The following is a 25,634-nucleotide window of genomic DNA, read 5'->3' on the forward strand; positions in this document are numbered from 1 at the left end:
AGATATAAGCCATTAAATTGGTTGAATGTCCTCTAGGGGATTTCAAATTTTAATATGTTTCAAATAACTTGTAGAATAGCATTTGTTTATGATTTTTCATGTGTATAGGAAATAATAAATACAACTGACAGTCATGTATATGGTGAATTAAACTGAAGCTATATGATATATACAAGGTGTCATTATTTTTGCTTTTGAAATGAACTTAAAATGAATTGAACATGTCAAAGTCAATATTTCAAAATGTACATTTTTAGCTACACATCTAAAAATATTTGGATGGTTTTTAGAAAATATTTTGGTAGGTGCTATACAGAATTATTACTTTTTTCTTAGGTAAGTTTTATGTCTTGAATACCTCATTTAGTATGAAAGCATAAGTGTTCCTCTGTAGAATTTCAAAATTACTTTCAGCAAGAGTTGACCTGTACATTTACTAGATTTTAAAGGACAAGATTCAAATTTTTGGTAGATTATATAATTTATAAAATTATTCATAAAAGTATTGGTATTCCTTTATTGAATATCCATTGAATTTTAAAGACCTGCTGTGAGTCTGAAGTTTCGGAAACAATGTGACATGCTAACTTATAGAATTCAAAAAGTAACTCTCAAGGAAAAAAGTGTATATCAAAAGGATATTACTTGTAGTTTAAATACATAACATTAAAAAATGAGTTTACAACATATATATATATATATATATATATATATATATATATATATATATGGACATTTTATTGAAGTTCTTAGCCAGTAAATAAGTGAGGAGAAATAAAAGGCATGAAGATTAAAAAAGAAATAATAAGAGACTGTCATAAACAGAAAAATTTGTGGCTTTAGCAGTATCACTGATACAACATCAATGTAAAACATTAATTACAGTAATTGCATTTTTATAACTTGGCATCAAACAATTAGAAAATACAATTTTAAACATATATATATATATATATATATATATATATATATATATACATATGTTGTAAACTTATTTTAGCTAACCATATATATGTTGTAAACTCAATAGCTAACCATTGTAGCTATTAAGTTGTGTAACCATGAAAATATATCTTCCCTCTGCTGATAGTTTTTATTTATTTTTAAAATGTTTGCTGTCTTTAGATTGATGTTGCAGAAAAGAAAATCTGACAATATTTTTATTCAGTTACCACAATCAAAATTGGATTAATGAGGCATGATGACAAGATGACAGCAGTGCAGTTAAAAAGTTGGTAAATTATAAGTGGACCATCTCCAAACTCAGTACTCCTCTTTTAAATACAATATCTTAGTGGGGGAAATGGCTTAATTGAGAAGGTTGAGCAATCAGCTCCTAGGCTCCTGCTGTGTTCTCATAAATAATATGATGCTTTATTCAAAGGATGGTGGGTGAAGACATCATAATCTCTTTTTTAAAATAATTTTTAAAAATGTGTTTCTTTTAGAATATTAAGAATATTACTCAGTGTAGGATATTAAAAGTACTGATTTTGAATCTTGACTCAGGCAGAATTGGAAAGCTTGTTTATTTATTCAACATCCATTTATTAAATGGATTCTGAGTTTCAAAATTGCATTTGATTTTATAGTATGCTATAGAAGAAGGTTTTTGCTTTTTCAGATTAGTTATTTTTCTCTCTCTGAATATCAAATTACTGCACTGTACAGCATGAAAAAGAATTCCTTCATTTTATTAAATAATTATATAAAGTCTTGCCTCAAAACTGACACCTCATTTTTGTTATTATTAGAATTTAAAAAATTCCACAAAGGTATAGACTAGTCTACTACTTATTTCTGTTTTGCAGTTATTAAAGTTGAAATAATAAAACCTGAAAGATAAAAAATACATAATGAGTTTATCAGTGTGCTCAAATTATCTTTCAATAGCAACTTGATTGTACAAACCCTTTTATCTAAGCACATTTGCAATTGATTTGGCTTTCACTGTACCTGTGCTTGCAGGAGAACCTTATAGTTCTTATCAGAGATAAAGGCAGCCCAATCAATGTGAAATTTAGGACCTCTATGATAGAATAATGCAAAAAAGAGAGAGAGAGAGAGAGAGAGAGAGAGAGAATGCTGACTTTAAGCATGATCAAATGTTTAAGACAGTATGCAAGTTTTTGCTCCAAATGTTATTACAGAAATATAAGTTTACACTTTAGTTGGTGATATTTCTTGACTTCAGAAATGTATTAATTTGTATAGTTTAGAAAATGCCTAGATATTTAAAAGGTAACTTTTTAAAATCTGATACATGTACCAAACAATGTAATGAACCAGACAGTCTGCTTTAAAAGCTAGTCATTTATCAGTAAGTCTTAAAATTATATATCCTAATGGGTGATACTTAGATAATAAAAGTGTGTTTTTACATGGTGGAATATAGCCATGCAAATTATATTTTTATTTAATAAGCCTATGGGAAAATAAAATTTAGAAAAGTCTTATTTTATTTTTTTGGCTTTATAGTTTTCATAAGAATCAGTATCAATGGCCAGGAATATTTAATGATGCTTATTCTTAGGAGATTGCATCTGGTACAGGCAAGCAATTAGTTTATTTTTATTTTTTTAAATGTGTTTTTATTGATTTCTGAGAGAGGAAGGGAGAAGGAGAGAGATATAGAAACATCAATGATGAGAATCATCAATTGGCTGCCTCCTACTGGGGACTGAGCCTGCAACCCAGGCATGTGCCCAGATCTGGAATTGAACCATGACGTCCTGGTTCATAGGTTGATGCTCAGCCACTAAGCCACACTGGCTGGGCCAGTTAGTTTCTTTTTAGTTTCATAGCAAAGAAGAGGTAGGTAGATGAGTGAGGGAAAATATTTCTTTAAAGTTGATATACATTATTGTAGCTCAAATATTTAAAAATATATAAATAGTATTTTTCTTCTGATGGTGGCAGACTAATTAACTGACCTTAGACTTGTATATTTGATCTTAAAAAATGAAATAGAATTGAACAAAAATAGCCTATGACTATGGAAAATATATATGAAGCAACTTTTTTAGGCATTGAATAGTAGACAGTGGTAGTTTATAATCTTCAATGGAAGGCGAGACCCATACTTGCCCAGATTTTCTGTGTGGAGGCATTTCTGTGTGTGATGTGAGAAGGTGGGACCTAAGCTGAGAGCACTAGCTGCTTCTGAGGTAGTTGGAATTTTCAGGGAAATGTACTGTAGATGAGAACTTGGTCCAAGTTTGGGCTCTACATGTGCAGGCTGAGACTCTGAGGCCTAGCAAAGAGCAGGTACCACCAGGATGTCAATTGAACCAAGAGCCAAATCATGGGAAACATGGGAAATGTAGCCCCCCAGAGTGCAGAGACCTTGCTGACTTCTTGGACATTCAGAAAGACCTTAATTTAGGAGTAAGGATACCTAGGTTAGGGCTGATAATCTAGAACTGAAGACAACCTAAAATAGATCTATGCTAAGAAATCACAATTTCATTATAATTAAAGCCTGGCAGGTTTCAAAGGATTCATCAGAAACTTAATTGCCTATCAAAATAAAACCCAACAGCTTTTGAAGAGTGAAAATGTACAGACTCTCTACAAGATATCATTCACAATGGTGGCTAAAATAATGATGTATTTTACATAAAAGAAAGGAGCTATTTCAAAGGAAGGCAACCTGCATTCTAAGAAATGCTAGAAGAAAATCTTCAGTGTCAGACAAATAACATCAGTACTGGTTAGGACACCTGCCTAAACTCTACAGTTAGCATTATACTGGAAGGTGAAAAGTCTAGTACCGTGGTCGGCAAACTGCGGCTCGCAAGCCACTTGCGGCTCTTTGGCCCCTTGAGTGTGGCTCTTCCACAAAATACCACAGCCTGGGCGAGTCTATTTTGAAGTGGTGTTAGAAGAAGTTTAAGTTTAAAAAATTTGGCTCTCAAAAGAAATTTCAATCGTTGTACTGTTGATATTTGGCTCTGTTGACTAATGAGTTTGCCGACCACTGGTCTAGTAGATATCTTATTATTCTAAGATAAGAAATAATGGAAAAAAATATATATGCTAACCATGTCTATTCAACATTTTATTGAAGTTCTTAGCCAGTAAATAAGTGAGGAGAAATAAAAGGCATGAAGATTAAAAAAAAAATAATAAAAGACTATCATAAACAGAAAAATTTGTGGCTTTAGCAGTATCACTGATACAACGTCAATGTAAAACATTAATTACAGTAATTGCATTTTTATAACTTGACATCAAACAATTAGAAAATACAATTTTAAAACACTATTTACTATAGCATCAAAATACATTTAAGAAAGGATATTTAAGACATCTATACTGAAAATTGTAAAACATAACTGGAATAAATTAAAAATATTTAAACAAATAGAGGAATAGATTGACTTCATGGATTGGAAAGCTTAATATTATTAACATGACAATATTCTCTAACTTTATTTATACATCAACCAGAGGCTTGGTGCACAACATTTGTGCACAGTAGGGTCCTTAGGTCTGGCTGGCCATCAGGGCTGATTGGGGCCTCCAGCTGCTGGCCGGGGCCTTTCTCCCCTGGCTGCTGGCAGCTGACTGGGGCCTTCCTTTGTTCCGCGCCGCCCCCTGGTGGTCAGCACAGTCATAGCGAGCAATCAAACTCCCTGTCTCCCAAACTCCCAAGGGGACACTTTGCATATTAGCCTTTTATATATATAGAAGATGTTATGATAATTAAAATACCAATGGTTTTTTAAAAAATCTAAATTGATGAACTACTTTTAAAATGTATATGAAATTGCAAGAGACCTTGAAGAGCCAAAATAATCTTGAAAAAAGAAGAACAAAATAGGAAGATTTGTACTACCTAATTTTGGGTTTTAGTATAATGTTACAATGATCAAGACAATGTGGTATTAGAGAAAGAACAGACAAATAGAGCATGGAGAGTGCTGAAATAAACCCACAGAATTACACTAAAGAATTTTTTACAAAGTACACAAGGAGGAAAGAAATTCAATGGAAAAGGATAGTGTCCTCAACAAATGGTGCTGAAACAGCTGGATAAACATATAGAAAAAAATGAACCTTCTGCCTCATACTATACACATACTAATGGATCACTGGAGATGGATCATATAATTAAATGAAAAAGTTAAAATTATAATGCTAAAAGACAAAAATGGGTAATATCTTCTGAAAGAACTAAGTAACCGCCTTTCTCTCTGTCTTGATAATTGAACTTCATCAAATGAAATCTTTCTATTCATAATACACAAAGTAAATGCAAAGTTACTATTTACAATAACAAAGACATGGAAACAACCCAAGTGTCCTTCAGTGGATGATTGGCTAAAAAAGATGTGGTACATACATACAATAGACTACTACTCAGTCATAAAAAGAGGAAATACTGCCATTTGCGATAGCATGGAAGGATCTTGAGAATATTAGGCTAATTGAAATAGATCAGACAAAAATCAACAAGAACCATATGATTTCACTCATATGTATTATATAAAGCAAAAACAATAGCCTGGCCAGTGTGGCTCAGTGGTTGAGTATTGACCTATGAACCAGGAGGTCATGGTTAGATTTCAGGTCAGGGCACATGCTTGGGTTGCAGGCTTCATCCCCAGTAGGAGGTGTACAGGAAGCTGCTACCTTGAAACACACTTTGGCTGCTTTTAAAAAAGTAAAAAAATAAAATGTGTATCCTATAACCGGCACTAGGTATTCGAGAGACTTTAAAAATCTGTGTTTGCACCTGGCTGGCATTGCTCAGTGGTTGAGCATCAACCTATGAACCAGGAGGTCATGGTTCAATTCCAGGTCAGGGCATATGCCCAGGTTGTGGGCTTGAGCCCTGGTGTGGGATGTGCAGGAGGCAGCCAATCAGTGATTCTCTCTCAGCATTGATATTTCTCTCTCTCACTTCCTCTCTGAAATCAATAAAAATATGTTTAAAGAAATATGTGTTCACAAAAAGACATTTACTAAAATATTTTAGAAGCTTTATTCACAGTATCTCCAAAATTTGAAATGATGCAACAATCCATCAATAGATTTATATATTCTAGATATGTTATGGTATATTTATAAAATAGAATAATACATAGCACACTTAGAGAATCAACATTGATAGACACAGAAACATAAATGACTTTCCAAAAACATTTATTGTTGAGTGAAAGAAGCCAGAAATTCAAGGACAAGAAAAATTAAGCTTTTAAGATGAAAATAAGAATAGTTATTTATGGTAGTTGAGATTGACTAGAGAGGGACATGCAGGAACTTTCTGAGATGATGCAAATTATATCTTGATTTGGATGTTGGTTATATGAATGCATTCATTTGTCCAAATTCATCAAATTTTATAATTGCATATTTAAAACCTCTGCATTTCATGTATATCGACTTTACCTCATTTAAGAAAAAGCCCCATAAAAAAACCAAAGTATATGAATTTGAGCAATTAAATCCATATATTTTTAAATGAATGTGAAAATAACCCTCTAATTGTAAAATGCTTTGGTATAGGTATAGTATGGCAGAACATGTTTGTTCTGTGGCAACTGAGACCACAACAGAATAGTACAAAGTGAGGACACAGCTCCAATATGTACACATTTCAGTTAACATGGTAACATGTAAAGTGAGTCTGCCTGCCTCCGTGTGTGTGTGTGTGTATGTGTGTGTGTGTGTGTTAGACGGAGAGAGAGAGAGAGAGAGAGAGAGAGAGAGAGAGAGAGAGAGAGAGAGAGAGAGAGAGAGAGAGGGAGAGAGTTGTTTTTTCAATGTGGATGGTGTATAGTAGCTTCTATTAGGTTGTCATTTTACTATATTCTGAAGTGGCTGGCACATCAGAAACCTTTATCCAATATAACTTTTAGCCCCTGCCCATTTTTTTGGCCTCTGTCAACATTTCACTTGATTGAGAAGCTTCAGGAAGATACTTATGAGACTGCCATGGGAAATAAAAAAGTAAAGGCACCTCTTACACAATATGTGATACTCAATATGCCCTAAAGGCCATCTAGGACCCAGCTCAGTGGTTGAGCATCAATCCATGCATCAAGAGGTCCCCCAGTTGATTCCCAGTCAGGGCACATGCCTGGGTTGCAGGCTTGATCCCCAGTAGGGGGCGTGCATAAGGCAGCTGATGGATGTTGATACATTGATGTTTCTATTTCTTCCTTTCTTTCTAAAATCAATAATATTTATATGCATATATTTGTCATCTAGGAGCTAGAATAGATAGAAAATAGAACATGTTTCAGAGATCAAGTATAAAAACATAATATTCTCTCCAATGTTTAACATTTTCCATATTTTTTGTTTTAAAAAGGTTTAAAACAGTCTAATTTAGGAAATATGTTAAAATCAAATGAAATCATTATTACTGAAGAATCTCTAGTTAATAGATTACCCTGGAAAAATGATCATATTTTATTCTCATAAATACCATGGTATTAATATCTACTAAAAAGATTACTAACATTTTACCTATTAGTGCATTTTTTCAAAACAATTCAATAGAATAGGACTCTAAGATTTGCTGTTTCTGTGGTTTCTACATACAGGGTGTCCCCAAAATATGTATACACACTTTAACAGCTGATAGCTCAATTGATGTTACTTTCTTTCCAGCCAGACTAATCTTTGAATAAAGGAAATTCATCATAAATGCTACTGGAAGATTGAAAACGCAGCTGAAGTACAAACACTGCCTTTAAAAGTATTCAAAATCTGTATACATGTTTTGGGACAAAGAATGTCCACCCAACAATGTATACACACTTTAATAACTGATAACTCACTTAATTTTCACTCCTGTTCAGGTTTAACTAATTTGAAATAATAGGTGAAGCCAGACTAAGCTTTGATCAAAGAAAATTTATCCGCAATAGTTTTTTATGGAGATAAATAAAAGATAAAGTTTATGGTACCAAACTGGCAATAGTTGATGAATTGAGGGCTCACAAATACCAAACAAAACGATTCTTGATGTTTGCTTTTCCATTGCTTCGCTTTATCAGCAGTGCCTGGACCAGAACAGTCATCAGTTTGAAAACAGACATGGACCAAAAAAAATTATTCATTTCTGTAGTTTCTTTTAAATTTTGAAAATGAACTGTATGTTAATAAACACTGACTTTATAATCACTCAAAGTGTGTATATATACTTTTTTGGATACCCTATGTATACCTATTTATTAAAGCTTTATTTATTATTTATTTATTTGTTTGTTTGTTTATTTATTGAGTTGTGTGAAATTACAAAATGCAATTAAGGACAAAAGATGCTGAACATATTTTTCTTGCTAATTTATAAATTTCCACAGAGGTCTGGCAGCAAAAACACTATGAAAATGTGTGATTCTATAGATGTTTCTGTAGGGTAGTAATAGGTTAGATAAATGTTTTTTGAAATACAGAAATAACTTGGAGAAGGTCCAGATCTGAAAACACCCTAGGAGTTTTTAAAGTGGTATTTAATGAGAGCTTAAAAAAATTGGAATGCTTTAGTCCAGAGCAAACTACCTCCTAACCTCCTATCATCTATCTCTATCTATCTATCATCTATCTATCTATCTATCTATCTATCTATCTATCATCTATCTAAATTAATTATAGAAGATAAAAACAAATCTTTTGAAACTTGCCCTACTTATACAATTTTCAGCAGTTCTTACCATACTTTCAATACCAAAATAAGCACAGTATTGTCTTACAAAATTAAAGAACTTCACTTATAATACATTTACAATGTTATTATTAATTTATTTTCTATAATATTTCTTAGTTTTAATTTATATATCCTTCAAGTTAAATATAAGAAATATTTTAATTGTAGTGTAAAACGGTATTTAAATAGATTTATGAACTTTCTAACATTGATGTTTCACACAGCAACCAGAAATTACAAAAGTCCAGCTATGTGTGTTTGGAATTGATCTAGCAGTGGTTGGCAAACTGCGGCTTGCGAGCCACATGCGGCTAGCGAGCCGCAGTTTGCTGCTCTGTTGACTCATGAGTTTGCCGACCACTGGGATAGGGGCTTAATCACAAGGAACAACAACAGCCTGTAATTATTGGAATCGAGAGTCTATCAGTGGTCGGCAAACTCATGAGTCAACAGAGCGGCAAACCGCGGCTCGCTAGCCGCATGTGGCTCGCGAGCCGCAGTTTGCCGACCAAGAGCATGTCCACTGGGAATCAGTAGACAAAAATCTCATTCTTACTACCATTCGTCATATAACTTGGTTTGCCAAGACATATCAAGTTAGGTTTTTATGCTGGACAATGGAACTATTACTTCTAGACATAAAGCCCCTTAGCATGATGGAGGGAAGTTTTGGGTGTTTTTTTTTTTTTGCTTTTAAAATCAGCTCTCTAGTCTTTGCAAAATAGTTCTATGTCTGTACGTATTCTAGGAATTGGTTAAAGTTTACTACTTCTTAATGCTAACAATGTTGTTTCAATAATTCAATAACAATCACTTTTAAGGTTATTTTAAATTTTAGTTATAGATTTTTATGTAGTAATTCCAAATATTGTTTATTCTCTGATATTTTTATGAACATATTTTAATCAAGTTCACGAGTGTGTTAATTTGTTTAGTTTTGTTTTTGTTGAGGAAATTGAGCAGCCTACACACTTACTGATGAGGTGGTGTTATGATTCCATCTAATATTTAAGAAAGAAAACGAATTTAGTACTTTATTTGTTAAATCAAAAGGTATTAAATACATATCAACAGTAGTCTACATTTTATTCCTATTCTTTAGTTCTAAACTAATACGGTTTGATTTTAAATTTATCTCTCACTTTGGTTTTAAGTTTAAATTGAAACCTTTGTAACACTTTCCCCAAATAGTTTCTGACAGAAAGTTCCTTTCTTAGTCCCTTGCCACTGAAGTGTTTTTCATGTATTGCAAATCTGCTCTATCTATTGCCTTTCTCTTAAACACAACGGAGACTATAGTTGGACTTCTAAAAAGGAAAAAAAAAATGGGTTAATGGAATTTGGACAGAATCCAAGCCTCAGACAGAAGGAGATGGAAAATAGAACTATATATCCCTGAGCTCTAAGTAATGTCGTTTAGTCTTAAGTACAAAAGTAGTGTCTATAGTTTGTCTTCTGCTCCCACCCCATCTCCCCCAACTTCAAATGAAGTACCTGTACAAAATAGGTGCTCACTACCTCAGAGAGTAGACCCTTGCCTGCAGGAAGATAGCATTTGGCTCTCTATCTCCCCTCTTCTTTCTGTTCTCCATCTTCTCTGCCTAAAATAGGGGCTAAATAATAAGCACGCAGTAAACCTAACTAAATGTGTTTTTCTTCTCTCACTAAATACACATTGTATTAAATAAGATGCTGTGCATTTTTAGCATAATGCCATAAATATTAGTAGGTATAATTTTATAGTAATAATATTACTATTATTATTACCAGGTCTCTGAACATTATAAGACTTTATATCTAAACTTCATAAATTCATTAGGATTCCATGATCAAATGTGGAATATCTTATATGATTTTGAATAAGAAGGGAGACACCATAGCTTCTAATTTCCTTTTTTTAAGAACTTATAATTTTTAAAAAAATTATGCCTAAAGCTAAAGATAAAAATAAATTCACAATCAACTCAATATAAAAGGTAAAGAAAATGTGGGCAGACACTTAAACAAGTAAGACATACAGATGGCCAACAAGCCCATGAGAAAATTATAGCTTCTAATCTCTGTTCCATCATTACTATAGCTAATGAAATAGATTTTGCTCCATTCTTCTTAGGTTGCTATCCTGTCTACATATTCTGTGACATCCCTTGCCTGAAGTTGTTAGATAATGAATATCAATGAGCTTTATTAACCCCTTACTCTCTCAGATATATTGTTTCCCTTCCAAACAAGTTCCCTTGTCCATTCCATTAACATTGTCAGCTTTCTTCTGTTCAATAATTACTTACTTGGCTATTTTCAGCTTCAGTTGGTTTCCTTCAAAGGCAAAAAAAGAAAACTAATTATAACTGGAAATATGCTTTGAGATGACTTTTGTTTTCACTGTGTGTTAAGTGCAATGTGCAATAGACTGGTTAGTGATTTTCACATGCTTTCAAGCTTATGCCTCATTGCCCTTGTAGCCTACATTGAGGGGGGGGAAATAAAATGGAGCTTCAAGTGTCATTCTCTGTTTGCATACAAGAGCAATGTTCTGTGATCCATGAGGATTACTAAAATGCTCCCTAGCTCTGGCCGGTGTGGCTCAGTTGGTTGTAGCATCGTCTTGTACATCAAAAGATTGCAGGTTTGAGTCCCCGTCAGGGCACATTCCTAGGTTGCGGGTTCGATTCCTAGCACAGGAGGCAACTGATAAATATTTTTCTCACAGAGATTTTTTTTTCTCTCTCTCTCTTCCTCCATCCCTTCTCCTCTCTCTAAAATTAGTGAAAACATATCCTCTGGTGAGGATTAAAAATAAAAATAAATAAAAATAATAATAAATGCTCCACAGTATAAAATTATTTCAAAACACTATATAATTATTTATAAAGGAAAGATGTCCAAATAAAAAGTGAGAAACAGTAACATTTTTTAATTAGTATATGTACTGAAGCAAAGCATAAAGATAAAAATTCAGAAAAAAATTTAGTAGGCTCTTGGAACTTTTCTTAAGAGGCAGGGAAGCAATTAGAGCTAGATTTTAAGCCATGCTTCAAGAATTACTACCTATATCAACTTGGATGAGAAATTTTCTCTGCCTCAATTACATTTTTATTTTTTATCAGATACATTTCACATATAAGTAAATATAAAACTTACTGTTCCAAGTGTGTATCTTAAGGAATCTGGAGGGTTTGTGTAGCTTGAACTCGAAACCAGATGCAGCTCAATGATTCCTAGCTAAATTTTGCTCTGAGTTTTGTGGTTGACATAAAATCCCAATACAAAGGAAAAGCCCAGGAGTGTGAAACCAGATCAACCAAAAGAGGAGACTATTCATATGAATACTCTCCGTCTTGAAACCACTAAGGATCCCTTGACTCTAATTACAATGTGGTCTCATTCACTAAATGTGGGATGATCGTGTGACTTTTTTTATTGATTCTGACAAGTTACATAGTTATTAAATCCAGCATATGTTTCAATTATAGAAAACATATTTTAATACAATCTATTGATTCATCTAACTCACAATTTTAATAAAGTGCCATAAAGAAATGTTAAGCAAGTCATGTATTATGCAGTCCCGTTTCTATCTGTAAACATGCAGAGGATATAATAAACTTTCACTTTCAAGGATGATATTAAAAAAAATACCAAATAAAAGCAGTTATAATAATTTTTTAAAACAAAAAAGGAACTATCAAAAACAAAACATATTTTCAAAGAGAACAACTATTTTCAATGTTTTAGGAAGAAAATTAAAAATTATGACCATGCTACCAAAGATTTTGTTATATTACATATATTTATTATAGGGAAATACAATTCTTAAGTGTTTTGTATAAACAGAGAAAAGTCAATGAGAATATAGGAATTTTATGTTATATTTTAAAAATGCATAGATATTATCTTCCTTAACACATGATTTATCCTGAACATTATTTTAAGTACAACTATATTAATAATTATAAAATAAGAGTAATGTTATTTAATTTTTCTATTACTTTTTTACTTTTCACCAAGAGTAATATGTCCTTTTAAGAATCATAAAGATTTTATTCATCTAACATATGTTTTTAAGTACCAAGATAGCTAATAGAAACTAAAAATAAATGTATGACATTACGATTCAATCTAATTATCTAGTTATCGTTATTTATTTGAATTATTTTCAAAGAAGAAAGAAAAGAAACAGATCAGTAGGAATAGTAGTATTTTGTTACATGGGCGGGATTGATCTAAGAATAAATGGTTGAGGGTTTCTGCTTTTGGATTAACAGGGTCTGCATTTACTCTTTGTTCTGAAACAACCCAAACAAAACAAAACAAAAGAACCAGAACCAGACATATATTTTTATATTCATTTTTTTCCATATAAATACCTACTGTGTGCCAGAGATTGAGTTAGGAGCTGAGTCTACAGTAATAAGCCAAGTAAAAATGCTGCTGGTGTCAAGCTTAAAGTCTTTTAGGGAGACAGAAAGCAAATCATCACTTCTTAGGAAAAAACATAGGCCACCAGTAGCCACTTGTGGTTCTTGCCCAAGCAGAACAGGTAAATCAGCTACCCTTTTATTGCTGTAGAGTATATATGTAATATATTCTTATACATCATTTTATTTCTCTTAAAAATCTGTACAACCAAGTAATTGCATCTCTAATAATATTACACATGACTAAGTGTAATCACATTTCTCTATGACCTCCTTCCATGTACCAAATGTCACTCACTGATGCAACCCATTTGGTGGAAAAATGACAAATTGAAACCCAGATTGAACTTGAATGAACTCTATAAAAGTTATACTGATTTAAAATATAAAGCAGTAAACTTGAGAAAGACATTTATTTGCTCAGCTACAAAAATCTCATATCTTTTGTGCTATGCAAACTGTGATCTTTATTTTTTCAAAACCCCATAGAGAAATTCCAAACAAATTTAATGTAATGTCAAATTTTCTAGTTTTTCTTCCTTCTCATTAAGCATCATTTTCTTGTGTAAAATGTTTCTAAACTCTCCAAAATGAGCTTTGGATACACTGAAAATGTGCTATGAAAGAAATCTTTCTTTAGTGTATAATAAAAATATGCAAACCCTAATTACTTAGGGTAAGTGGCTTCCCTTTCACATCATGTATATAAGGACATACAGATTATCTCTAAATTATAACCAGAGGAAGTGAGAATGGATTTCAGGCTTGGGGAACAGCTATTAAGGGGATAATGGCCTTTTGATATCTGCCTTTTCACAGTAGCACAATAGCTAATTCCTGTGACTCCTGACCTTTCAGTGTCTCCTAACCAAGTATTGGCATTAATCTGCTTATCTGTCACCCACCACATTTGATAGTCCCAGTCTCTGTTTTCAATTATCAGTCATTAGAGAAGGCACTGAGCACTTTCAGAAGAGAACTCACAAAACCTTTTACCTGTTTTTGTCAGACAACCGCAAATATTCATTGCAGATAAAGTATCATTCATTGTATTCAAGTTGTAAAGGAAGGTACTTTGCTGTATATCGATTTACTGAAACCTCTGTCACCTTCAGGTGGTTAAAATGGAATTTTTTTTTTTTTTTTTTTTTTTTTACTATGGAGCAGAAGAATTCACCAGGTCATTCAGTGAAATCTGGTGAGATTAGTTGACCTCCAGCTGCCAGGCAATCTTTAAAACACAAGAAATAAATATTTACCAAAAGGTGATTATCAGAGAGTTGTGACTTTACATTGATTTGTTATAGGCAAACACACTTTTCTCAAATATTTGTACATAGTGTGATTAAAATCCATTATTTATATACTAAATATATTTGCTCATCATTAAGTAATCATTTTGAATTATACAAAATGAATTAATCATGTATCATCTGTATTCTAAACTAATTGGAATTTAATATTCATATTCAACACACAAACGTTGAATATTTGTTTTAAATTTTAATGAATAGTTTCTATATGAAATGCCTATAACAAAAATGATAAAACTTTTTTTTTTACTTCAGTATTCATTATTATCTTCAGGGATAAAAATAACTAAGTGACTTCAGACTTGATTAAAGAAGAGTTGTGTCAGAACCAGCAAATTCCATTGAACTGATGGGGAATATATGAATGTCAAAATATGTGCTCCTATGTTCTCTACCTTATAGATGTGAAATGTCTATCTCTCTACTATTATAGAAATCTAGGCTGAAGATTTTTTTAATTTCACTATAATAATTATTTTTAAAAAGCAACAACATTAATCCCCTTTAATACACATATTACAGATAAAGAAATTGACATTTTGGTAATCAAAATGGCTGTGTTTTAGGACAGGTAGTGATTTTATATAATTAAACTTTTATTGACCATTATTATACAGAAAAGCCTGTTTGAAGTATGTCCAAAAATACAAAGATAAAAACACCACCAAAAAATTGACATTTCTCTGGCTTATCTTACTTATGGGGTAAATATAAGGTGACATAATAATTATAATGCAAATGGAAAGTGATTAATATGATAGATTTTACTTTTGAAGAACTTGCTATGTTCCAGACCCTCTGCTAAGATTCTCTCTCAAGATAAATATCGTTTAACCTTTCAGCACACTGTGCAGTAGGCCTTTTATCATCATTTTAAAGATGGAAAAATAAAGACATAGGGAGGGATAATGAGTAGATTTCCTTATATCACACTCTTTATTAAGCTAGGGATTAAGATTAAATTCAAGTTTTTCTCATTTGAAATCAGGGACTCTTAACTATGGTACAAGCCATCTCCATTATCAAAAGGGGTGACCCAGAAAAAGTGCTATTAGGTTCCCAGCAGGAAAATTAATTTGGACAAGAATTGCCAAAATTATCTTTGTGGGGTTAGAATGGGAATTTTTAAGTAGAGGTAGAATTTGGATCACTGAAAATGAGGAAAACATTTTAATTACAGGAAAAGATGAGCAAAACTATCAAGTTAGGAAAGGGAGATAATTATTGAAGAATCATTAATTCCCTTGACTTTCAAAACTCTTTGAGTGTTGACTATATGCTTGCCTGTGCTAGGTGATATTGATTTTTAAAAATAGGTTCCTGCCCTAGCTGGTTTGGCTCAGTGGATAGAGTGTTGGCCTACAGACTGAAGGGTCCCAGGTTGGATTCCAATCAAGGGTACATGCCCAGTTTGTGGACTTGATCCCCAATGGGGGGCGTGCAGGAGGCAGCCAATCAATGATTCTCATCATTGATATTTCTATCTCTCTCTCCCTCTCACTTCCTCTCTGAAATCAATAAAAATATATGTATATTTTTATTAAAAAATAGGTTCCTGTTACTAATTACTATAGAATGCATCAATGGGATGGGAATACTAGAAAATATTGATCAAATCCCAGAAAAGTCTTACTATTTCTCATATTCCACCACTGATCTCCTAGATCCCATAATGTGCATTAACAATGACCATTTATTATTTACTACTTTGGCCATAAGCTATCACCTCTATTTCTATATGAACTATTTCCTATACCTGGGATAATTCTTTAAGACCAAGCTCAAAATGATCTTCTTTTGAAGACTCCCACATAATGTTTTGTTCCATTTTAATCTGCCTTACATTACATATATCCCTCATAAGCCTCATCACAATCTATATCTATAAAAGGCTAATATGCAAAGTGTCCCCTTGGGAGTTTGACCAGGAGACCGGGAGTTCGATTGCTCACTATGATGTGTCCTGACCACCAGGGGATGGCACAGAATGAAGAGAGGCCCTGGCCAGCAGCCAGAAGGCCCGGATTGGCCCTGATTGCCGGCCAGGCCTAGGCACCCTACCTGTGCACAAATTTTGTGCACCGGGCCTCTAGTTATATCATAACTGTATTTTTCCATGTCTGTGCTCCTATTCTTTTGCTTTTTATATGTTCTTTACTATTAGGGTTTGGACCAGTTAGCCAATAAGTATTTGGAAATGGAATAAATGTAGAAGTTGAAGAGTAGCTATCTATCTTTAGGGTATCAAGATTAGCATATATGGAAGGAGAGAACAAGAAAAGACCCTCCTGACAGACAGGAGGCGGACTGAACTTGCAGTTGCTAGGAGATGGCCCAGCATTCACAATCCTCCTGTGGAACATACTGGACAAGACTGCTCTATGACCGTAAGGGGTGGGGAGTAAAAAATAGGACCATTTCACAATCATATCTGAGCACAGATTAAAAACAAGAACTTTGTTCAAATCTTGAAAATGACCCTTTCTTGGATAATATTAGTGCTGCTGCTGCTTTGCCTATTCTACTTCTTTATTCTACTTCTTTCCAAATTCTGGAAAAACTTATTAAAATACCAATCATTACCTTTGCTTCCTGAGGGCACCTAGTTGCAGAGCAAAACCCTGTCTCTTTGAATCTTTGCCCAGATCACTCTAATAATCCCAATGAATTCTAACATCCCTTACCAAGGATCTCTATGGAATCTGTCCAGGACATATGTTGAAACAAGTCAATAAACCCAAAATGTTCATCTATAGATGAGTTTCCAGTATTCTGTTATCCAGACCATTGACAGAGTAAAAAGAGTAATTGAACACACAGGAGAAAAATTGCTAAGAATGAACACAGGAAATTGAGAGCAAGACTCAAATGGAAACACTGACCTTGGAATGAAAGAGGAAGACTTTTGCCATGAGACAGAAATAGCAGTCATTGATAGTTGAAATTCTGGTGCACAGATCATTAAATTTGGAGTCATAGTTCTAGATACTATTCCTGGCTTTGTAGTTAATTCACTTTATGACATTGAGGAAGTTAATGTGTTGGTTTTTTAAAATCCATACTATGGAAAAGATAATGGAGAATCTACCTTATTGCATCAAATAAGGGAGAAGAAATAAAAATTTGAAATATATTAATTTTTATGAAATCAGCAGTTAATTTTATGATTATTATTTATTAACAAATATATTAATTTTATACCACTGTTTGATATGTATAGCTCTTATCATTATAGTATTCTGAATAACTATTGAGGGCTGAGGTCTGAGACCATCTAATCTAAGGAGGTAGACCATGAGACATCTTCATCCCAATTCCAAAGCTCTCTTTATATAAGACTTCACTTATTGTGTCACTAAATAGGTTTTATTTATTTATTTATTTATTTATTTATTTACTTACTTACTTACTTATATTTTAATCCTCACCCCAGGGTATGTTTTTAATGTTTTAAGAGAGAGAAAGGGGGAGGGAAAGGGAGAGAGAGAAAGCGAGCGAGTGAGAGAGAGAGAGAGAGAGAGAGAGAGAGAGAGAGAGAAACATTTATGTGAGAGAGAAACAATGACCAGTTGCCTCCTGTATGTGCCCTGACCTGGGACTGAATCTGCAACCCGGTTATGTGCCCTGACCATGAATGGAACCTGTGACTTTTTGGTGCATGTGATGGTGCTCCAACCAATTGAGCCACAATGCCAGGGTAAAATTAGTTATATTTTTTAAGCAAAATAATAAAACATATTTGATAATTAATTACATTTTGTAAATTTCAAATTATATGCACTGTATTTTAAATTGATTCAAAAATTAATGTTTATCCTATTGCGATATTTAAATTATTTAACCATCTCACCTTTCTTTTGAGATTTCCCTTCTGTATAAAACTATATTCATGAAGCATTTATGACTTCCTAAGTAAGACTATTTTAACATATGAAAGTCCACTGAAATTGTTCTGTGAAACAAAACATTCAGGGGGACAATTTTCTCTCTTCCAGGTCACACTTTGCTATGGTGTTAAGAGGCTGTTAGGGTTTCTGGAATCTGGAGTTTACCACACTCTCTGGAATGGTTCTGCATTCAAAGAAACATGTAATGTGCATTTGCTGACCAATGAATAGGCCTTTATAAGACCAAGTTTATGTTTCTCAGTGGACTAGTAGGTGAGGATGTCTTGCGAAGTGACATATTTTGGTAGACACATGATATATTTGCTTTTTTTCTTTTACTTTAAAATGCAACAGAGATAAGTAATAATTCTATGATTAATCTCGTAATGACTTTTTGCACTCAGCAGCAAACAATGATGTGTGTTCTTTCAACAGCTGGCTAGGCTCCTTGGAGAATGTTCTCTTTGCCTCGCAGCTACTGGTTCTGTTTGTGTCTTCCAGGTTACAGCCCTGTGTGGGAGATTAAGATGGATTGCCCATGAATGCATCTCCTGAAAAATGCAGATAAATCACTAAAGAGATAAAATGGCAAGCCTCTGTTAATTACTTTCACTCTTCAGATATTGTGGACATGAAAATATTTAGTCTTGACATTTCTATCCCATTTCTATTAATGATAAAGTCATTCAGAGAGGTGTTTGTTTAGAAAAAGGAGAGAGTGCAATCAGTCATTAACTTCTGTTAAGTTATATCGCAACAATAAAAGGTTTCAGTGTATGTCTTTAACCACAAGAAGCTTAATCTTCACAGAACTTTGGCAATTTAGAGCACTTAGAATGTAGTTTGATGCTTATATAAGGGGAATCCTGTTTCTTTTCACTATCAGCCCATTAATCATGGAATGCGAATCTTTTGATTCATATTTTATCTCTTGTATGCTTTGATGTTGCCACTTTTTAAAACCAAAATATAATAATAAATTCATTCTCTGGTTCTATCAGGGTAGGTGAGCTTTCTGTTGTTTTAGGTAGTTCACATAGATGGAAAGGTTTGGAACACAAAAACTTGCTTCCTAGAAGTAGAAGGAAGTATATTCACCCCCATCATAATGACTGTGTTTGATTGTTAAGTTGAATCAATATTGCTCAATTTTTGATGGTTTACTTTTACTGAGGTTGGGTGTATGTATATGCAGTAAAGCAACTCTTTTTAATTTTTGTAGAAAGCCCTCTTGGCAACCATCAATTCAAATAAATAAGCAACCCTATGTTAATGAACTTATTTCAATGGTGATATTCATTGGTTTATACATAATTTTCTAAATAATCATGTCTTATAAATGACAATGGGAGAAGAGCATGTGGCATTAAGTGTAATGTATGTGTGACTGTTTGGCAAAATGTAGCCTGTTGACCTTGTAGTAGTGTAAGCAGATATGAAAATGGCAGTCTGGGCAGGTCATTGTGTGCTCTTTTTAAAGACAATTTTCATAGGTGAATTGATTAACACAGGATGTGTATTGTAAATCTAGTTATGTTTGTTCCTGAACTCTCTTGTCCACTTTACATGAGGGAAATGGTGGCTATGGAATGCGATAAACAAATGGTCTCCACTTGTAGAGAAAAGGGTTATCCTTCTATCTCAGTATGTTTTAACACTTTTGTCATTCTATCTCCTTGGCAAGTCTGGGTTCTGACTTGAAGGAGCTAACCCCCTTGCTATTTTATTTTGTTTTATTTGTTTCTCATTGTTTTGTTCAGTAATTAAGAGAGTATTTTCTACCATGAAATAGTAACTTAATTATGACTTCCATGGGATCATGCACATTTTAATCTAGTAATTTTAATAGAAATTATAGTAAAGATTTTTAGGAACCTCATGGTATTTAGTTGATATAACATGTAAATTGCAGAGTGAATTGAAAGGGCCAAATATTTAACACAATAAGAATTAAAAAAAACCAAAACAAGAATACTATACATTTAATTTTTTTCTTCTTGTTTTAAGCTTCCCAAGCCATTTACAATGGGTTATAGCACATTGTAATATACAGAGAAACAGAGTACTTAATAGTGACCAAAATTATTACAATATAAACAAGGCATGGCTATCTATATAAAAAGCTTACATTTAGGGAATATAAAATGTGTGTGTATATATTTTTTTCATCTGCTTTGGGAGTGTTGTTTTTGGTAGTGGGTATTGTAGGAAAAAGGTTCAAGTATGAAGGGATCCAGATGGTGAATTACAATTATTTTAAAATATGGTTGTAGTAAAAGAATGACCTCACACACTCATATAAATATTAGATAACACTAATTCAAGTTATGAATACAACCATTGTTTATTCATAAACATTTTCTTAGAAAAGATATAGAATCAATATTAAATTAGTGAATATAACACAGCATTTGCTAAGACTGACTGGAAGTTTGAGTTCCAAAAGAATGAGCAGAGTTCAGAAATGAGCAGAGCTCTTACAGAGTAGGAGCATCATGCAGGAGAATGAAAGTATTGGAAGAAGACCAGCTCTCCTGAGTGACAGTTAGATCAAACAAACAAATAAACAAACAAAACTAAATCCAGGAATAACAAACAAGCAAAGTGCTGTGATGTTGAGGACTTGGGAATTAAAATCTTGACCCTGGGATCTAATCTGTTTTCAGATCAAATTATACATTGTGATTTCTTGGGCATGTTATAGAAACTTTTGGACATAAGTAAGGTTGTGTGGATTAAACAAAGTATGTGCCAAATAAATGAGAGTTAAATAAATTATTATGCCTTTAGTCATTTGGGAAGGTAGCAAAGATTGTGCTGCCTAAAAAGATAGAACCTGCCCAGCTGGTGTGGCTAAGTGGTTAAACATAAACCCAGGAACTAAGAGATGGAGGTTCGATTCCTGGTAAGGGTACATGCCTGGGTTGCCCCCAGAAGGGGACATACAGGAGGCAGCCAATCGATGATGTTTCTCTCTCCTAAATGTTTTTTATCTATTCTTCTCCCTTCCTCTCTCTCTGAAAATCAGTTAAAAAGATAGAACCTGATTTTGATCCATTTATACAGTTTTTCATTCAACCAATATTTATTAGAAGACAACTTTGAAGTAGGCAATGTATTGTGTTGGATGTTAATTTCATACTGATGATCAAACCCCTGATTTTCCATACTATTTGCCACTTTTTTTTGTCTGCTACTGAGAAACATTGCTTAAATATACTAACAATGAACTAGTCTCTAGTTCGGAACAGCAGGATGTCATTATGTAGGTGGTACGGACATTGAACAAAGATTTATAATGAGCGTTAGAAGACAGACATCTGTTACCACCTAGCTGTCATCACCCACTTTTTCATCCTTAAATCAGGGATGTTAATATTTGATCCTCCCTAACATTACTCTTTGAGGTAACTGAGATTACCTTGTGAATATTTGTGAGCATCATTAGAAGTGCAATGCTATAGAAAAACGAGTTTTATTTCATTACTCACTCCAACATGTCCCATGAAATTTAAGAGTGAAATTATAATTCAAAGCAGTAGGATATAGGATTTTGAGTCAGTGGACAAATCTGCACTGCAACTGTATTCTGTGTGGTATACTTAATAAAATTTTTATGAAACTCTTTGAATATTTGCCCCTCCCCCCACCTTAAGGGGTTAGGTTAAATAGCCTGGATTATAAAACTGAAATTTTATAATAACAGCTGAAATTCTAGCTTTCCACTTTATTACACTAACATCTCACAGGGGATTCCAGAACAGTAGATGACTTTACATAATATGAATTCAAAACTCATCTGCATTATCCAGGTGCATGCTGTAGACTGGATCCTAGCAAACTCGTGCCGCAGCCCTTATTTCTAGGACTGTAGTTATTTTGGTCCTAATTTCAAATGTAAAATGGATTGCTAGTGAAAAACTGGATGGTGCTTGTTGCACCTTAGAATGTTGAATATTGACTTTCAGAATAGAGAAGACACATTTTTGAATGGCTGGTTGGTGTATGGATCACAAAGCATGGGACTCCTGAAGCAGAGCTGGGGTAGTGCCACCTTGTCGAACAAGCGAACATTTCTGTGGCAAAGCAATAAATATTCATATTAAAGTGGAATAAATAGAAACTTTAAATGGCCTCAAAACAGTTAATCTTCAGCTCTTCTGCCAAACGAACTTGAAGCCAAACTTTTTATTTTCAGAGCTTTTTGGATTTTGAACTTGTGAATGTGAGGTTTTAGATTTTTATTAAAGCATAAATAATTCATAAATTAGGGCAAAGTAATAAATAGTCTATAAGCAGAAGCAGGATATTTGGCATTTAAGAACCATAGCCAGGTGGCATCAAATACTTAGGTTCAAGCTTTTTGGTGAGGAATTTATCCCCTATGCCTTAAATGATGGAACCTACCTCATAGATTGTGTGAGGTAGGTTCCATCACCTACCACATGAAGTGTGATAAGATAATATTTAAAAATACTTAGAACAGTGCTATTTAAAGCTGTTTCATATAAGACAGAACTGTTTCATATTGTCTCCCACTTTGTTTAAATTAAGATCAGAAAAGAACAGGTTTACATAGAATTAAATTAAAGTTCTCTGAAAACAAAAATTGTAGCTAGTTTTTAATATTCATACATGCACTTTCAGTGACTAGATATCGAGTTTCTAGGTATTTTCTACCCTTACACTTTCCTTCTCAAATGGCTCCATCAGGAGAATGGACAAATGGAAACAAAGAAGACAAGTTCATGGCAGTCTCCACTATTGCCACCAAAAAGAGGTTTAAATTATGGATCAAAATAGGATACTAAAAGTGAGGGTATCTTCCTTATTTAAGGAAAAGTTGATAATCTCCCTGGCAATGGATCTCTCTTAGGATCAAGATAATGATATTTTTAAAAAAACAAAACTTCATGAATCATGTGAGGTTGTGTTAATGTGAGTCCGACAGCCCAAGAGCACCATTCTTGCCAAACTCCGTAGGACAGAAATGCCGCAGGTAGAGTTTATAGCTTTCTCTTTGCTGGCATAGGTATCTGTGGTGGGGGTGGGGGTGAGCTCTGCATACCTAAACCACTGCCTGCTCTTCTGGGAAAGTAAACCGGAGATTATTTTGGATGGTGAAGCCGAGGAATTGTGGGTGCCTTTGTCATAAACTTCCTCTCAGATGTGGAACCCATCTGGCCCTAGAACACAGATCTAGCAGCCTTCTCTCCCACAGTCATTCCTGGATGGTCATGACCCTCTTCTCTCTTCCTTAATCTTAACCCTTTTCTCATTTAGGACCCCAAGTTTCTGATATATAAAACAGTGTTGACATAATTTCAATTAAACTCCTAAATATATTTTTGTACCTTAATCCAAGAACTTGGTGAATTTATTTATACAACTTACACATTTTTTATTTTCTTGGAACAAAACTTAGTAATGAAACTTATCACCAGAAAACTGTAAAAGTGAGACACCTCGCATGAAGTGTTTTTCAGTGGGCGTTTTGTGATCCTGTTGTAAATTAGCCTACATAACTGAGTTTTTGAGAAAACATCAAATGATATTGCATCGCTAAAAATGAACCCTTCGTATAGGTATTTTGTAAGAAAGTTTTTGGTACCAGTACATATAGAGTGTATCAAATAATAAAGTGTTTTACAAAGCCGAATTAATAATATGCTGGACACCTGCTCTGCTGAATTCTTCAACATCCCTTAATATGCCCAAGAGGCAACGTTCTCTGACTTTATTTATTGGAAGATTGCTGAAGGGGGAAATATATTCCCCTCTCAATTCTGAGGAAGAGCAGAAAGATGTCTCTGAGAGTTTGTATGCTGTACTACAGGTAAAGAGATTTTACTAAACAATCTATAAGAACTAATGAAAGTATATTTAAAAAACAACAAAACATTTCATTTGCTGAAAAGAGAATAAAAACTCTTCTGGGGAAGACATTTTAGAAATAATCTTTATTCTGAAAATGAGTTTGCTTTATGTACTTGATCTCTAAAATGTCATAAACACTGTCCTTATGTGCCTGCAATTTCTCAGTCTTCCTTCTTCTCCTCCTCCCTTGGCTGTGCTAAATCTCACCATTGACTTCACCTGGAACTCTGGAAATTTCTATAACATATTCCTAATTCCTGTATGAACCCTCTGTGTTCTGGTACTGGACACATACTAGAAATCATTTTTCAACCTCCACTTTTAAGAAACATTTTGGGATAGCCTTTCTGTTTAAGATCCAGAAATTTGTAATAAAACCACAGAGGTTATATTGCTTTTGAACCGAAGGTTGTTGGTTTGTGGAGTTTCCTTCAACTGGAAACATGTATGAGTCTGTGGTTTTAGTGTTTCCCCTGTTTTAGAATATCCCGCTTGTTTGTTTTAATTACAAAGCTGGAGAATTTGTCATTCATTTTCATATTTTATAAAAAGCTCATTTTCTCTCTCCTTTTTTCTTTTCTAGTTGAAAGAGACAAGGATTTTTCTCACCAGCGAAGGCATTACAAAGAATTCCGGTTTGATCTTACTCAAATTCCTCATGGAGAAGCAGTTACAGCAGCTGAATTTCGAATATACAAGGACCGGAGCAACAATCGATTTGAAAATGAAACAATTAAGATTAGCATATATCAGATCATCAAGGAATATGCAAATAGGTATGGGCTTTATATCTAACTTGTTTTAGCAAACAAATGTTAATTGTAATAAAATCCATCGATAACCCATGTGATCTATCAAATCATGTTTTCTTTGGGTGTAATGGCATTGAAGACGAGGTCCAGACATATCAAGAGTAATTGATCTGAAATGTGTCTTCTACATTCCACAGCTTTTCCTTACTCCTGACACCAATCTCTGTGTGCCACATGGTCTTGTGCATCCCCACATGTGCTTTTGAGGCCTCTTGTGTCATTGTATAAATGAGAAAACTTCCATTTTATTCTGCAAACATGAACTTCATAATATATTGATTTAAATCAGTTGGTGTGTTAAACTAAAGAAGAGTGACTTTGGTTTTCATTGGCAATAAGTGTAAGTTGTATGTGTCATTATGTGTATTTTAAAATTTGTTGGGGTGTCATTAGTCAATAACATTATAGAAGTTTCAAGTGTACAATTCTATAATACATTATCTGTATATTGCATTGTGATTGTGTGGTCACCACTCAAAGTCAAATCTCCTTCTGTCATTATATATGTGACCCATTTTATCCTTTGCTACCTTCTACACAGCCCCCTTTCCCTATAGTAATACCATATTGTCGTCTGTGTTTCTGTTTGTTCATCTTATTTTTTTATTTTTTAAACGTTTTACTTTTTTATTTTATTGATTTCAGAGAGTAAGGGAGAGGGAGAA

At 33.5% G+C, this 25,634-nt stretch overlaps 1 protein-coding gene across 1 annotated transcript in view; it reads left to right on the forward strand.

Annotated features, from left to right (window-relative positions):
- The window catches only part of BMP5 (bone morphogenetic protein 5), a 116,636-nt gene that overhangs the window by 30,953 nt on the left and 60,049 nt on the right, over positions 1–25,634 (forward strand). The window contains exon 2 of the mRNA XM_080665511.1: positions 24,741–24,933. Within this exon, the coding sequence (XP_080521637.1) occupies positions 24,741–24,933 (193 nt within the window). The remainder of the gene's footprint in view (positions 1–24,740; positions 24,934–25,634) is intronic.

This window comes from Plecotus auritus (assembly GCF_963455305.1).
Source record: "Plecotus auritus genome assembly, chromosome: 4".
NCBI lineage: Eukaryota > Metazoa > Chordata > Mammalia > Chiroptera > Vespertilionidae > Plecotus > Plecotus auritus.